This window comes from Ranitomeya imitator, chromosome 10, assembly GCF_032444005.1.
Source record: "Ranitomeya imitator isolate aRanImi1 chromosome 10, aRanImi1.pri, whole genome shotgun sequence".
In the NCBI taxonomy this organism is placed as follows: Eukaryota; Metazoa; Chordata; class Amphibia; order Anura; family Dendrobatidae; genus Ranitomeya; species Ranitomeya imitator.
In genome coordinates this window covers 45,768,775-45,783,397 of record NC_091291.1, presented here as the reverse complement: position 1 = coordinate 45,783,397, position 14,623 = coordinate 45,768,775, and the positions used below count along the sequence as shown (strand labels likewise).

At 45.5% G+C, this 14,623-nt stretch overlaps 1 protein-coding gene across 1 annotated transcript in view; it reads left to right on the top strand.

The window, feature by feature from the left end:
* The window catches only part of GRIN2D (glutamate ionotropic receptor NMDA type subunit 2D), a 593,213-nt gene that overhangs the window by 161,729 nt on the left and 416,861 nt on the right, over positions 1 to 14,623 (top strand). Inside the window, exon 3 of the mRNA XM_069740746.1 lies at positions 6,014 to 6,128. Within this exon, the coding sequence (XP_069596847.1) occupies positions 6,014 to 6,128 (115 nt within the window). The remainder of the gene's footprint in view (positions 1 to 6,013; positions 6,129 to 14,623) is intronic.

Here is a 14,623-nt window from a genome sequence, read left to right as displayed (position 1 = left end):
GCGTATCACCCCTACTCTGGAGCCCTCTACCACAACATATCAGACTCTCACCTACCATCGAAACCTTCAAAAAGAGCCTGAAGACCCACTTCTTCCGACAAGCCTACAACCTGCAGCAACCACCGATTGACCAAACCACTGCATGACCAGCTCTACCCTCACCTACTGTATTCTCACCCATCCCTTGTAGATTGTGAGCCTTCGCGGGCAGGGTCCTCATTCCTCCTGTACCAGTTATGACTTGCATTGTTTAAGATTATTGTACTTGTTTTTATTATGTATACCCCTCCTTACATGTAAAGCGCCATGGAATAAATGGCGTTATAACAATAAATAATAATAATAATAACTGGGAGGGTGACAGAAAGGGGCTGAGGGGCTGCAGAGCTGAGGAGTAAGATGAGTATAAGTATTTCTGATATTTTTAAAACCTTTTATTGACTCTTTCCAGTTCAGCAAAATGGGCTATTTTGCTGAAACCGTTGAGAATCGAATTACTAAAAAAATTATGTTATGGCAAAAGTCATTTTTTGGAATATTGTTAATTTCCATTCAAATGTAATTGATCATCTCTAGTAAGTACTTGTTTTCACTGGATAACTTTTTACCGGGAGGCCATCATTACGTTTATACTGCCTTTTTGCGAACAGCATAAAGAAGGGACAGAGAGTCTCAGAGAGAAAGGGGAGAAATAGATGATTTTTATGTGTATGGGCTGTTTAAGTGCAATGGTTGTTTGTAGTCAAAATCATTGAGCCTTAGTTTTATCAGCGATGAGCTATAGGTATGTACAGAACCAATATGCACAAAAAATTGAGAAGTTTTTATTCAACATCACTTTTGCAAAGTTGTTTTGCTTTGTACTTTAGTTTCATTGCCTGAAAAAGAACTGCCTACATAATCCCTTTCAGTGCTTGTTACTACAGCTATCAATATTGCATATTGCTGCACATAAATGTTCCTCTTTTGTTTCGTAGCTGTTGATTTATGTCATTTTGTATGTTTATTGCTCCCGCCAATTGTGAAGTTTCTGCTAAATATATTATCTCTCGGTTACAATTGTTTATACGGGAGAATTTTCTCCGACTTCTATGAAACATGCCATGTCGAATTGATATACTATGAGAAATTAAAATTTTAATTTAAAAGAAATAAAACAATGGCCAATCTGTACATTAACCTCCGGCATTCTGCATAAAAGTCTTTGAGTTTATTTCTAGAAATAAATTACTCTTTCCATACAATATTTAATATTTCTTGTCCATTAATGTTTTAATTATTTCATCTTTTTTTCATCAACGTAATTATTACATTTGATTTTTAATTTTCAGTTATTTAATTTTTAATTAACAAATGATCAATGTAATTGTGAAAACAGGGGAAATTAAACAATTGTCTTAAGCACAGTTATTTTTTTCTTTTACAATTATTTACCGTATTTTCCGCTTTGTAAGACACACTTTATTTCCCCCAAATTTGGGGGGAAATGTGGGTGCGTCTAACAAAGCCGATATACCGTTTACCATTACAGGCTGGGATGAGGGGGTGTCCGCCGCCGCTACTGCCCACCGCCGCTGTCGTCCGCCGCCGCTGCCGGGGTTGTCCGCTGCTGCCCCGGGTGATGCTGGAGGCTCCGGTGCTGCGGGGGGCTCTGGCAACATTTTGTGAAAGACCAGAGCCCCCCGGAGTTAGTTCCAGTATGACTGACTCCTTGAAAATGGCCGCCGGAATCTCGGGAGTTGAGATTTCAGCGCTGAGATCTCATCTCTTGAGATTCCGGCAGCCATTTTCCCGGAGTCAGTCATACAGGAACGCAGGGACGAACTGCTGGGGGCTCTGGCCTTTCACAAAATGTCACCAGAGCCCCCAGCAGCACCGGAGACAGCCCTGCAGCATCGGAGACAGCCCTGCAGCACAGGAGCCCCCTGCAGACCCCTCATCCCAGCTTGCAGCACAGGAGCCCCCCTGCAGCACAGGAGCCCCCTGCAGACCCCCTCATCCCAGCCTGCAGCAATGCTCCACTCCTGCCTCCAGCAACGACCCTGGGACCCTGATCCACCATAGCCACAACCCCTGGTAAGTAATAAGACGCATGGATTATAAGACGCCCCACCAATTTATTACAAAAAAGTTTTTTCCTATTTTTCTCCTCAAAATTTGGGGTGCGTCTTATAATCCGGAGCGTCTTAAAAAGCGAAAAATACGGTATATGACTCCATTGTGAATCATGACCACTATTTTCATTTTCTTTTAGCATATTTTTGCAAGTAAATGAAACCTTCCAACAAAAGTCCCAGTAAACCAAGCTGAATGCATTAGATCGGAACACCAGTGAATGTGTCTGTTTCAATTTCTATAAAACCTAGCAAGTTAACAAGATGGCTGTAGACAAGACAGACAGATAGGGAAATTGATGGTAATGATGATAGTGAATGTGGTGGCAGGAAGAAAGATGCATTTCCTGTGTGCAAACAGTTATCTGGGACAGACACGAGGGAGATTAGTGTGCTGGTAATGCAGATCATACTGTCTTATTAACACCTCCGTAGTTATGCTTAGCTCGCTTTACAGTATGAATGGCTCTGCACACTTCCTTTTTGCAGTGATATGGAAGTGCAACTTTTTTCGATTATTTGCCGTTTTGTTTTATGGTTTACTAGAAAAGATTGCCAGATTTTGGCAACCAAATTTTTAGAGGTCTGATAGACCCTGAGCCCTAATACAATAGTCCCGGTCTACTTCTGTATGCTCCAATACTAACCCTTCTGTTGATGTAGGCCATGTTCACATGGTAGTATTTTGCTCAATATTTCACATCTGTATTTGTAAGCTAAAACCAGTAGTGGTTCAAAAGGCAGAAGTGGTGCAAATATTTTTTAAACTTCTTCTCTGATTCTTGCACTCCTGATTTTGGCTCACAAATACTGATGTGTGAATGTGGCCATAGACTGTATTGATATTGGCCAATCGTGGCCATTAAATGACCTTTGATCTACTGCATGCAAAATGATTGGCATGTTTAGACATGCCGTCCAGACACTTCCAGAAAAATTGCCAATATAGTTATTCTGTGTGCATAGAATACCATTTTTCTCTGCAGCACATGTCCTGTTTATACAAGACCATGTGCTGCCGAGAATGAATAACTTTCAAGCAAGCTTAAAATATATTTTCAACTAATGAAAAAGTGCTTTAATCAATTTTGTGGTGACTGTTTTGACAGCCTGATAATGTGGACCAAAAACTTGTAGGAATGCTCATATCCCAGTTATCGGCCACTTTAAATACAGCTTTAATGGGCTGCAATCTCTGTGGACACTACGCCCTTATGGTGTATAATACACTGCTCAAGAAAATAAAGCGAACACTTAAACAACAGAATATAACTCCAAGTAAATCAATGTTCTGTGAAATCAAACTGTCCACTTAGGAAGCAACACTGATTGACAATCAATTTCACATTCTGTTGTGCAAATGGAATAGACAACAGATGGAAATTATTGGCAATTATCAAGACACCCTCAATAAAGGAGTGGTTCATCAGGTGGGGACCACAGACCACATCTCAGTACCAATGCTTTCTGGCTGATGTTTTGGTCACTTTTGAATGTTGGTTGTGCTTTCACAACGGATGGACTCTACAACCCACACAAGTGGCTCAGGTAGTGAAGCTCATCCAGGATGGCACACCAATGCTCTGCAAAATGACCTCCGGCAGGCCACAAATGTGCATGTTTCTGTACAAATGGTTAGAAACCAACTCCATGAGGATGGTCTGAGTGCCTGACGTCCACAGATGAGGGTTGTGATCACAGCCCAACACCATGCAGGTCACTTGGCATTTGCCACAGAACAACAGATTGGCAAATTCGCCACTGGCGCCCCATGCTTTTCACAGATGAAAGCAGGTTCACACTGAGAACATATGACAGACGTGACAGAGTCTGGAGATGCCGTGGAGAGCAATCTGCTGCCTGCAACATCCTTCAGCATGACTGGTTTGGCAGTGGGTCAGTAATGATGTGGGTGGCATTTCTTTGGAGGGTTGTACAGCCCTCCATGTGCTTGCCAGAGGTAGCCTGACTGCCATTAGGTATCGAGATGAGATCCTCAGACCCCTTGTGAGACCATATGTTGGTGCGGTTGACCCTGGGTTCCTCCTAATGCCAGACCTCATGTGGCTGGAGTGTGTCAGCAGTCCCTGCAAGATGAAGGCATTGAAGCTATGGACTGGCCCACTCATTCCCCAGACCTGAATCCGATTGAGCACATCTGGGACATTATGTCTCGCTCCATCCACCAACATCACGTTGCACCACAGACTGTCCAGGAGTTGGCGGATGCTTTAGTCCAGGTCTGGGAGGATATTCCTCAGGAGACCATCTGCCGCCTCATCATGAGCATGCCCAGGCATTGTACAGTAGGGAGGTCATACAGGCACGTGGAGGTCACACACAATACTGAGCATCTTTTAATAGTCATGAGGCATTTCTACTGAAATGGGATCAGCCTGTAATTTGATTTTCCACTTTGATATTGAGTATCATTCCAAATCCAGACCTCCATGAGATATTCATTTTTATTTACATTGATAATTGTTATGTTTTATTGTTCTGAGCACATTTTACTATGCAATGAATAAAAATTTGCAACTGGAATATTTCATTCAAAGATATCTAGGATGTGGTATTTTAGTGCTCCCTTTATTTTTTTGAACAGTGTATATTGCCTAACACCTCTTTCAGATGTTGATTTTTCACATACAAGCGCTATCTGTATTTTTCACGGATAGCACTCGTCTGCTCAAAATCGGCATTTCAAGTCTATGGGTTAATGAAAAAATTGGTCTGCTTTCAGATGACATCTAATTTTCACGTCCTATCAGAAAAGAGAAGGCGGAGAATTATTTTTTCTTTCCCCACGTACGAGAAAAACTGATGAAAATAGGACCACACTCTGACTTAATGATGATCACAGTCTGATCAAAATAATCGGTCCAGTTTTCACTTATGTGAGAAAATCAAACATGTGAATGAGACCATAATAATAGAATTGTGCACTTTACAATATCTAAATACCACTGCCTAATAAATAAATTGGTGATGTAGTTTAGTCCTGAGAATCTCTCTGTCCAAAACTTTAATGTAAAGTATAGGAAAAGGACTGTAAATTCGAAGTTAGACAACGTATTAGGATCAGTCACTTCTCTAATGATAGGCAATGTCCACTGTGCAACTACATAGGTCACAAATCTCCAAGGTCGGAAAGGATTTTGTCATTTATGATGTTTGTATTTTTAACAGAGGTAACGTGAGGTACAAAGACTATCCAGTGAAATTCCATTCATAAGCATGATACTGTCTTGACATCTAGACATTGAAGAATGTGCCCAATTGCTGACAATAAACAGAAATCCTGACAATCGGGCAGCATGAATCTAATCCTACTGGCATGATTGCTGCAAGGTCAATTGTACTAAAAAATGCTCCAGTGTTTTAGAGAAAATATATTTTAGAGATCTATTTGGTGACCATAGTCAGAGACTAGACTAGTTTGGTACCATCCTCAGCTTGCTTCTTCCAGTGCCACTGAAGGTGATTGAAGAGTTTCTATCTGTCGAAGTCACCTGTCAATCACCTTCAGTGACACTGTGAGAAGCCAGCCGGACTAGTCTCATCTCTGCCTATGGTCCATGACAAGATTTTTGTATTAGTAGGTTCTCTTTATATTTTTCCGGCTTCCATTGCCTGTTATATGAAATGTCATACTATATTATGCAGAAGATTAACAACGAAAGAAGACAACTTCAACTTCCAGACACTAGTTTAACAAATTTGTCTATCATTTATAAACGGGGTCAGATTTATGACTTTGGGCAGTCAGATATATAAATTTTAATTTTTTTTAGACTTTTTGGTAGATTAGTTAATCAACCATAAGGACACTAGAGTAGGAGACCACGTGTAGAACATTACCACTGTCATTTACATAGATTGGCATGCTCTCTTAACAGATATTTCATGAACATCTCCTGGGGAGGAAAGGATTTCTCGTTTAATGACGATGGATACCTCATCAATCCTGCACTTGTAGTGATTGCTCTTAACAAGGAAAGGAGCTGGGAGGTGGTAAGTGCCCTTGGTTTTCATATGCCTTGAACTAAATTTTAATGCAAAAATGGCTGAATTGTGTTAGTCATAAATCTTTTCAATAAGTATTCTTAGTTCTTTTCTCTTTTATTCATTTTCCTGTTACTCAAAAAGGGGTTTTCTAAGCAAGATGTATCACCTATTCCATGTATGATTGGTGTGGGACCAAACGCTGGGACACCCACTGATCCCAAGAATGAAGGAAACCAGTGTCAACTTTGTCAATGGTCATACATGCGTTCATACCTTTGCGGAAATGGATCGAGACCCTTACTGATCTTACATTTATTACTTATCTGATGGAGATTTTGTAAGTGACATAATCCCTTTTAACATGATCTATAAAAATTAAGATTAAAGAGGATTAGTATAGACCAAGGTGAATGTCCTTGTTTCCTATCTGTGTTAGCAGCTGTAGAATATTTAGTTTTCCAATGGCCCCAGATTCAAGTAAATTACACAGGTTCAAATGTTCTCAATGACAGCCTATCAATACCAGCCATGTTAAATGAGAATGGTTGTAATTGACTCATAAAATTGATATGTAGTCTTTCAAAAATGTTCTTTCCCATTTTTCAGACATAAAGTACTGGGCAGCCAAGTGATATTATTCATAGTCTATCTTCTGTTTTGTGTATACATTTTATAAACATCTATTTGTGCTCTTACTGCATGCAATTTACTAGGATCCGTCAACTCTCAGTCATGTTTAATAATGCATGGTGTGAGCTTAGATTGAGATTGGATTGAGACTGGAGGCCGTGTATTAATGCCCTTTATAGAGTGAAGGTTAGGAATAATTACCTCCATTTTACTAACACTGGATTCAAGTGGTAGGTCCCTATGAGCGAGGACCATATGCTCTCTATGCTCCCACTTGTTGGCTTGTTTGGCAGCTGCGTGATTTTGCCCTGGATTTTATATCACTTCTATCTTCTGCTGTCGTCTAATTTAGACTTTGTTCATATTTTTTTCCCTCAAAGTGGTGGTCCAAAACTAATATTGATTTTTATCCTAAATCTTTATCTATTAATTGCAATAGTCTAATTATATTGTACTTGGTCTATTATCTTTTTTCTGCCCATTTCTCTTGTGCTTAGTAGTTTTAGTTATTGTAGCATTCCTGTTTCTGTCATTATTTTCTGTCATTCCTGCCCATCATATGGACCACCAGCTTGTGCCCTAGTTATGAGCTTGCTGGATGCTCTTAGTTCTACCGGTCTTCTGAAAAGACTCTTTGCTTTGTTCCTGAGATATGATCCTGATTCTACAGTTTGGTAGTTCTCCCAGTTTTTTAAGTCTTGACCTTTGACGTGTTTTGGGCACTGACTCCTGTCTGTCATCCTGGCTTGCTTTCATATCCAACCCATCAGAACTTTATAGAGAACCAACATTCCCAACAGCAAAGTCAATTCCTCCTTATGGGTGTTAGGGGTCGAGTTCCCGCTTCTGCACAGGGGGAATCTCGAGCCACCTCCGCTGCGGTCTCCCATTCTTGTCCAGCCGCAGTGGAGTCTGCTCAGCAAGGACGTCGGTCCCAGCGTCTTGCTCATTCTCACTCTGTTCTGAGAGTTACTGCTGCTTCTCCAGTCTCTGCTATTAAAGTCAGTGCTGGTCAGCAGCGAGCGGACTTCTCTGGGACTAAGTCCTTGTCTGCACGTACTGAGCATGCCCAGCGTAAGGTTTCCCGTTGGAGATCGAGGGTCATGTGCTCAGGCTCTGCAGCACATTCCATTGGTCCTCTTGGCAGGTCCTAGAAGGGCAAAAGTGCTGTGGCCACTTCCTGTGCTGCTGCTATATAAACTGCGCATGACCGCACGGCCATGCGCTAGTATTGTCAAACAATTGCTAATGTGTGTATGTTGTGAGTGCAAGTCGTCCTTGGATACCCCTACCCTATATTATGACTGTTCGCGGAAAGTGTATGGCTGCTACCTAGCGCCCGACTTATCCTACAGCACTAGTCATACATTATAGCGTCCAGTTGCTGTGACCGCCAGTACGGCGCCATGCACTTCCTCTGTGCTTTCCTTACCCAAGCCTGGGTGGTTAGTGGCGTTCGTCAGTGCGGCACTGCATCCTCTTCTGTTTCATTTCACACCCAGTTGCAGTGTTGCGCCAGCAAGGGTCTAATCGGACTTCAATCCCAGTTGGGGTTGAGTTCGCTGACTACTTGCTCGCGCTTTAGGTGCGGTACCGCGGTCCTGTGCCTTAACAGGATTGCTTCTTTCACGCTGGGTGAGGTTAACCCACGCGTGTATACTCTAGTGTACCGCCATATAGTCTGCTAATTGCTAGCAGCAGGTTTTCACCTGCACGGTGGACCCCGGACTGCGAACGCATCTATACCATCTGTCTTGGTGCGTTCCACCAGTCCTAACAGAATACTAGCGCCAGGGTCTGGCTAGTAAAATGGCGGATGACCAGCGTTTACAGCGGTACATCCAGCAGCTGGAGGGAAGGTTGGCGGCTCTTGAGCGTTCAACCTCAGCCGTGGATGTTACTGCTGTCGCTGTTCAGGCTGCAAGTGTGGCTGCAGCTACCTTGTCCACTGCCGCTCCTGTACCGACGCTATCTCGCCTCCCGCTACCAGAGAAATTTTCTGGTGACAGTAAGTCCTGTAGGGGTTTCGTGAGTCAGTGCTCAATACATCTCGAGCTTCTGGCCTCTCGTTTCCCTACAGAGCGGGCTAAGGTGGGCTTTATAATTTCCTTATTGTCGGACAGGGCGTTGCAGTGGGCTACGCCGCTGTGGGAGCGTGGTGATCATGTGGTGCAGAGTACTCCGTTATTCCTGAGCACTCTGAAACAGGTCTTTCTAGGACCTCGTGTCACCCATGACACGGCGCTCCAACTGTTGGCACTGACTCAGGGGTCGTCCTTGGTCAGCCTTTTTGCCGTCCATTTCCGCACTCTGGCATCTGAGCTGGAGTGGTCGGATAAAGCCCTTATCCCTATATTTTGGAGGGGGCTGGCTGACCACGTTAAGGATGCTCTGGCCACTAGGGAGATTCCCGCCACACTGGAGGAGTTAATAGCAGTATTAGGATTATTTAGTCTAGAAAAAAGACGACTGAGGGGCGATCTAATAACCATGTATAAGTATATAAGGGGACAATACAAATATCTCGCTGAGGATCTGTTTATACCAAGGAAGGTGACGGGCACAAGGGGGCATTCTTTGCGTCTGGAGGAGAGAAGGTTTTTCCACCAACATAGAAGAGGATTCTTTACTGTTAGGGCAGTGAGAATCTGGAATTGCTTGCCTGAGGAGGTGGTGATGGCGAACTCAGTCGAGGGGTTCAAGAGAGGCCTGGATGTCTTCCTGGAGCAGAACAATATTGTATCATACAATTATTAGGTTCTGTAGAAGGACGTAGATCTGGGTATTTATTATGATGGAATATAGGCTGAACTGGATGGACAAATGTCTTTTTTCGGCCTTACTAACTATGTTACTATGTTACTATGTTACTATGTTACTCGCATTGACCTCCGTTTTCACGAGCGGAGGTTAGAGCGAGCCCAGTGTAGGCAGAGGTTTTGGCTGGCTCCCACCTTCGCCAAACCTTTGGAATCTCCAGTCCAGGCTCCTGAGTTTCAGGAACCTAAGGTGGTGTCACGAGCGGGATCTAAGTCCCAGACCGCTCGTGCACTCCAGGGCTGCCATGTTTGCCAAAAGTCAGGACATCTTGCCACCAGATGTCATCAGCGGTCGAGGAAACGTCAGCGTCTAGTGGTAGTAGGTGGAGGTGCACTAGACACTGCGACGATTGCCTCCAAATTGTCCTTTAAGGGGACAATTACCTTTGGCTCATCCTCCCACTCGGCAGACCTCTGCGTGGATTCTGGGGCGGAGGGCAATTTTATGTCTTCTGCCTTCGCCCAACGTCACGCAATACCCCTGGTTATGCTATCTCAACCAGTAACGGTACGAGTGGTGAATGGGTCGACACTCCCCGCACAGATAACACATCAGACCATCCCTGTTACTCTGTCCCTGTCGCCATCCCATCAGGAGATTATTTCTCTGTTCGTCATTCCTGAGGGTATTGATGAGGTCCTGTTGGGGATGCCTTGGCTACGGTACCACTCTCCTCACATCGAGTGGTCCTCAGGCAGAATTCTGGGATGGGGTGAATCATGTGGGAGTAGGTGTCACCGAGAGTGCGTTCAGGTTGCTACTACTGAGGTACCCGCAGATCTATCCTCTCTCCCCAAGCAATATTGGTCTTACGCAGACGTGTTCTCCAAGAAGGCGGAGGAGACCCTTCCGCCCCATCGCCCCTATGACTGTCCTATCGATCTCTTGCCTGGTGCGGAGCCTCCCCGGGGTCGAGTTTATCCATTATCTCTCCCGGAGACGGAGGCCATGTCTCAGTACATTCAAGAGAATCTGGTAAGAGGGTTTATCAGGAAGTCACTGTCACCTGCTGGGGCAGGGTTCTTCTTCGTGCAGAAGAAGAATGGGGAGCTACGTCCATGCATAGACTACAGGGGTCTTAACGCTATCACCGTTAAGAACAAGTATCCTTTGCCCTTGATATCTGAGCTCTTCGATAGGCTTCGGGGAGCAAGGGTATTTACTAAATTAGATCTGCGGGGTGCTTATAACCTGATTCGCATCCGTGAGGGGGACGAATGGAAAACGGCGTTTAACACCAGAGATGGGCACTATGAGTATCTGGTGATGCCCTTCGGGCTCTGTAATGCCCCAGCCGTTTTTCAAGACTTTGTCAACGACATCTTCCGGGATATGCTTTCCACCTCAGTTGTAGTCTATCTGGATGATATTCTCATCTTTTTTCCAGATATTGACTCCCACCGGAGAGATGTTGGCAGAGTCTTCGACCTCCTACGGGCAAACTCTCTTTACGCTAATTTGGAGAAGTGTATGTTTGAGCAGGAGTCTTTGCCGTTCCTGGGCTATATCATCTCCGCCCAGGGATTGGCTATGGATCCTGCCAAACTACAGGCTGTGATGGACTGGCAAGAGCCCCATTCTCTTAAAGCGGTGCAGCGCTTTATGGGGTTCATTAACTATTACCGCCAGTTCATTCCCCACTTCTCAACTCTGGTAGCTCCCTTGGTAGCCCTCACCAAGAAGGGAGCGAATCCTAAATTGTGGTCGGAAGAGGTCTCCAAGGCCTTCACTTCTATTAAGTCCCACTTTGCTAGCGCTCCCATCTTACATCGTCCCGATGTGGATAAGCCATTCCTAATGGAGGTGGATGCCTCGTCCGTTGGTGCTGGAGCAGTCCTCTACCAGAAGGATGCTCAAGGTCGGAAGCATCCATGCTTCTTCTTCTCTAAGACTTTCTCGCCAGCGGAGAGAAACTACTCCATCGGGGATAGGGAGCTGCTAGCTATGAAGTTGGCCTTTTCAGAGTGGAGACATCTTCTGGAAGGTGCGCGGTTTCCCTTCCAGGTTTACACTGATCACAAAAATTTGGTCTACTTACAGACAGCGCAGCGGCTAAATTCTCGCCAAGCCAGATGGTCCTTGTTCTTTTCCCGGTTCCACTTTTCTCTTCATTTTCTCGCCGGGGAGAAGAATATTCGTGCTGATGCTCTCTCTCGCTCCCTTATGTCAACTGAAGAGGAGGAAGAGGAGCCTCGGCTTATTGTTCCCTCTGAGAGCCTGAGAACCATAGCACCAGTTTCGCTTGAGTCTGTGCCTCCGGGCAAGACTTTTATGCCCATTAATTTGCGACCGGAGGTTCTCTCTTGGGCTCATTCGTCCAGAGTGGGTGGACACTTTGGGACAAAGAGGACATCTGAGCTACTGGCGAGGACGTACTGGTGGCCGCATATGGTCCGGGATGTCAGGGATTATATTCTGGCGTGTGTCTCCTGTGCCAAAAATAAATCTCCGCGTCAAAGGCCAGCTGGGTTGCTCTATCCCTTGCCGGTGGCAGATAGGCCCTGGGAGATGGTCGGGATGGACTTTGTCGTGGGTTTGCCAAAGTCTCGCGGCTGTACCATCATTTGGGTCATCACCGATCATTTCTCGAAAATGGTGCATTTGGTGCCGCTACCACGGTTACCTTCTGCACGGGCCTTGGCTGCGTTGTTCATTAAGCACATCTTCCGCCTACATGGTATGCCTGACAAAATTGTCAGTGACCGGGGTCCCCAGTTTGTGTCTCGGTTCTGGAGAGAGCTGTGTCGTCTTCTCAGTATTGAGTTGAATCTCTCTTCCGCTTATCATCCCGAGACGAATGGGTTGGTAGAGAGGGCCAACCAGACCTTGGTCACATACCTGCGACATTTTGTTTCAGCCAGGCAGGATGACTGGGCATCCTTGCTATCATGGGCAGAGTTTGCGCTGAACAACGCTGCAGCCGACTCCACTGGACAAACCCCATTCCTCCTCAACTATGGTCAGCATCCACGGGTACCTGTGCCTATGCCCGTGTCTTCCGCAGACTCCAGGGTGGCAGACTGGGCTGTGGAGGCACGGGATATTTGGGACCGCACTCAGGATGCCATTCGGGCCTCCAAGAGAATGAGGTCCTCTGCCGATGCTCATCGGCGCCCCGCCCTGTCCTTTGCTCCTGGCGACTTGGTGTGGCTCTCTGCCCGTAACATCAGGCTGCGAGTTGAGTCCACTAAATTTGCTCCTCGCTACTTGGGTCCCTTCAAGGTCCTCGAACAGGTTAATCCTGTGGTCTACTGTCTGGCCCTTCCTCCACGCCTTGGTATCACCGACACCTTTCATGTGTCCCTCCTTAAGCCCGTATACATGTCTCGGTTTTCTGAGTCATCTGCTGGGACATCGGGTTCGTCTACGGACGATTTCGAGGTGAACGCTATCTTGGGGTGCAAGGTGGTACGTGGCAAAAAAATTTTTTTCGTGGACTGGAAGGGTTACGGCCCTGAGGATAGGTCCTGGGAGCCTGCTGAGCACATTCGGGCTCCGCAGCTCATTGCTGCCTTCGAACGTAGCGAGGCCCAAGGAGGGGGGGGCCCTAGGAGGGGGGTAATGTTAGGGGTCGAGTTCCCGCTTCTGCACAGGGGGAATCTCGAGCCACCTCCGCTGCGGTCTCCCATTCTTGTCCAGCCGCAGTGGAGTCTGCTCAGCAAGGACGTCGGTCCCAGCGTCTTGCGCATTCTCACTCTGTTCTGAGAGTTACTGCTGCTTCTCCAGTCTCTGCTATTAAAGTCTGTGCTGGTCAGCAGCGAGCGGACTTCTCTGGGACTAAGTCCTTGTCTGCACTTACTGAGCATGCCCAGCGTAAGGTTTCCCGTTGGAGATCGAGGGTCATGTGCTCAGGCTCTGCAGCACATTCCATTGGTCCTCTTGGCAGGTCCTAGAAGGGCAAAAGTGCTGTGGCCACTTCCTGTGCTGCTGCTATATAAACTGCGTATGACCGCACGGCCATGCGCTAGTATTGTCAAACAATTGCTAATGTGTGTATGTTGTGAGTGCAAGTCGTCCTTGGATACCCCTACCCTATAGTATGACTGTTCGCGGAAGGTGTATGGCTGCTACCTAGCGCCCGACTTATCCTACAGCACTAGTCATGCATTATAGCGTCCAGTTGCTGTGACCGCCAGTGCGGCGCCGTGCACTTCCTCTGTGCTTTCCTTACCCAAGCCTGGGTGGTTAGTGGCGTTCGTCAGTGCGGCACTGCATGCTCTTCTGTTTCATTTCACACCCAGTTGCAGTGTTGCGCCAGCAAGGGTCTAATCGGACTTCAATCCCAGTTGGGGTTGAGTTCGCTGACTACTTGCTCGCGCTTTAGGTGCGGTACCGCGGTCCTGTGCCTTAACAGGATTGCTTCTTTCACGCTGGGTGAGGTTAACCCACGCGTGTATACTCTAGTGTACCGCCATATAGTCTGCTAATTGCTAGCAGCAGGATTTCACCTGCACGGTGGACCCCGGACTGCGAACGCATCTATACCATCTGTCTTGGTGCGTTCCGCCAGTCCTAACAATGGGTATTCAGTATAAAGCCCGAAGACAATATTTAGATAGTAAGTACCCTTGCAACGTCAAAAGGGTGGACATTCTAAGCCATTGCAACTGATCCACAGAATATCTTATTTCTGGCTAAGTTATAAATTTAAAGTACTTGAACTTTATACTCTTCTCATAGGTTTACACAGGTTTTCTTCAAATACTGCTATTTCCTCTTTAACTCCAAAAAACATACTGATAGGTTAGTATTTTTTCCTAAAAAAATAATCCTAGTGGATGATGGGGAATGGGAATTTAGTAGAAGTCACTCATTGACTCATCTTCTTCAAAACTCTTAACAAAACAAAACTCATTTCTAGGCTTCTCTTTGACTCCTTTGGGTGAACTTGAATAATTAAAATGTGAGTAAAACTTAGGGAAAAACCACATTGGAAAAAAGTGATAATAAGGAAAGCATTAGGACTGCTACCCTCAGAGCCTCTTTCAAGACAAATCAAACTTACTTAAAAGAAGCAATATTGAGAAAAGAGCATTGCACATGATAAACAA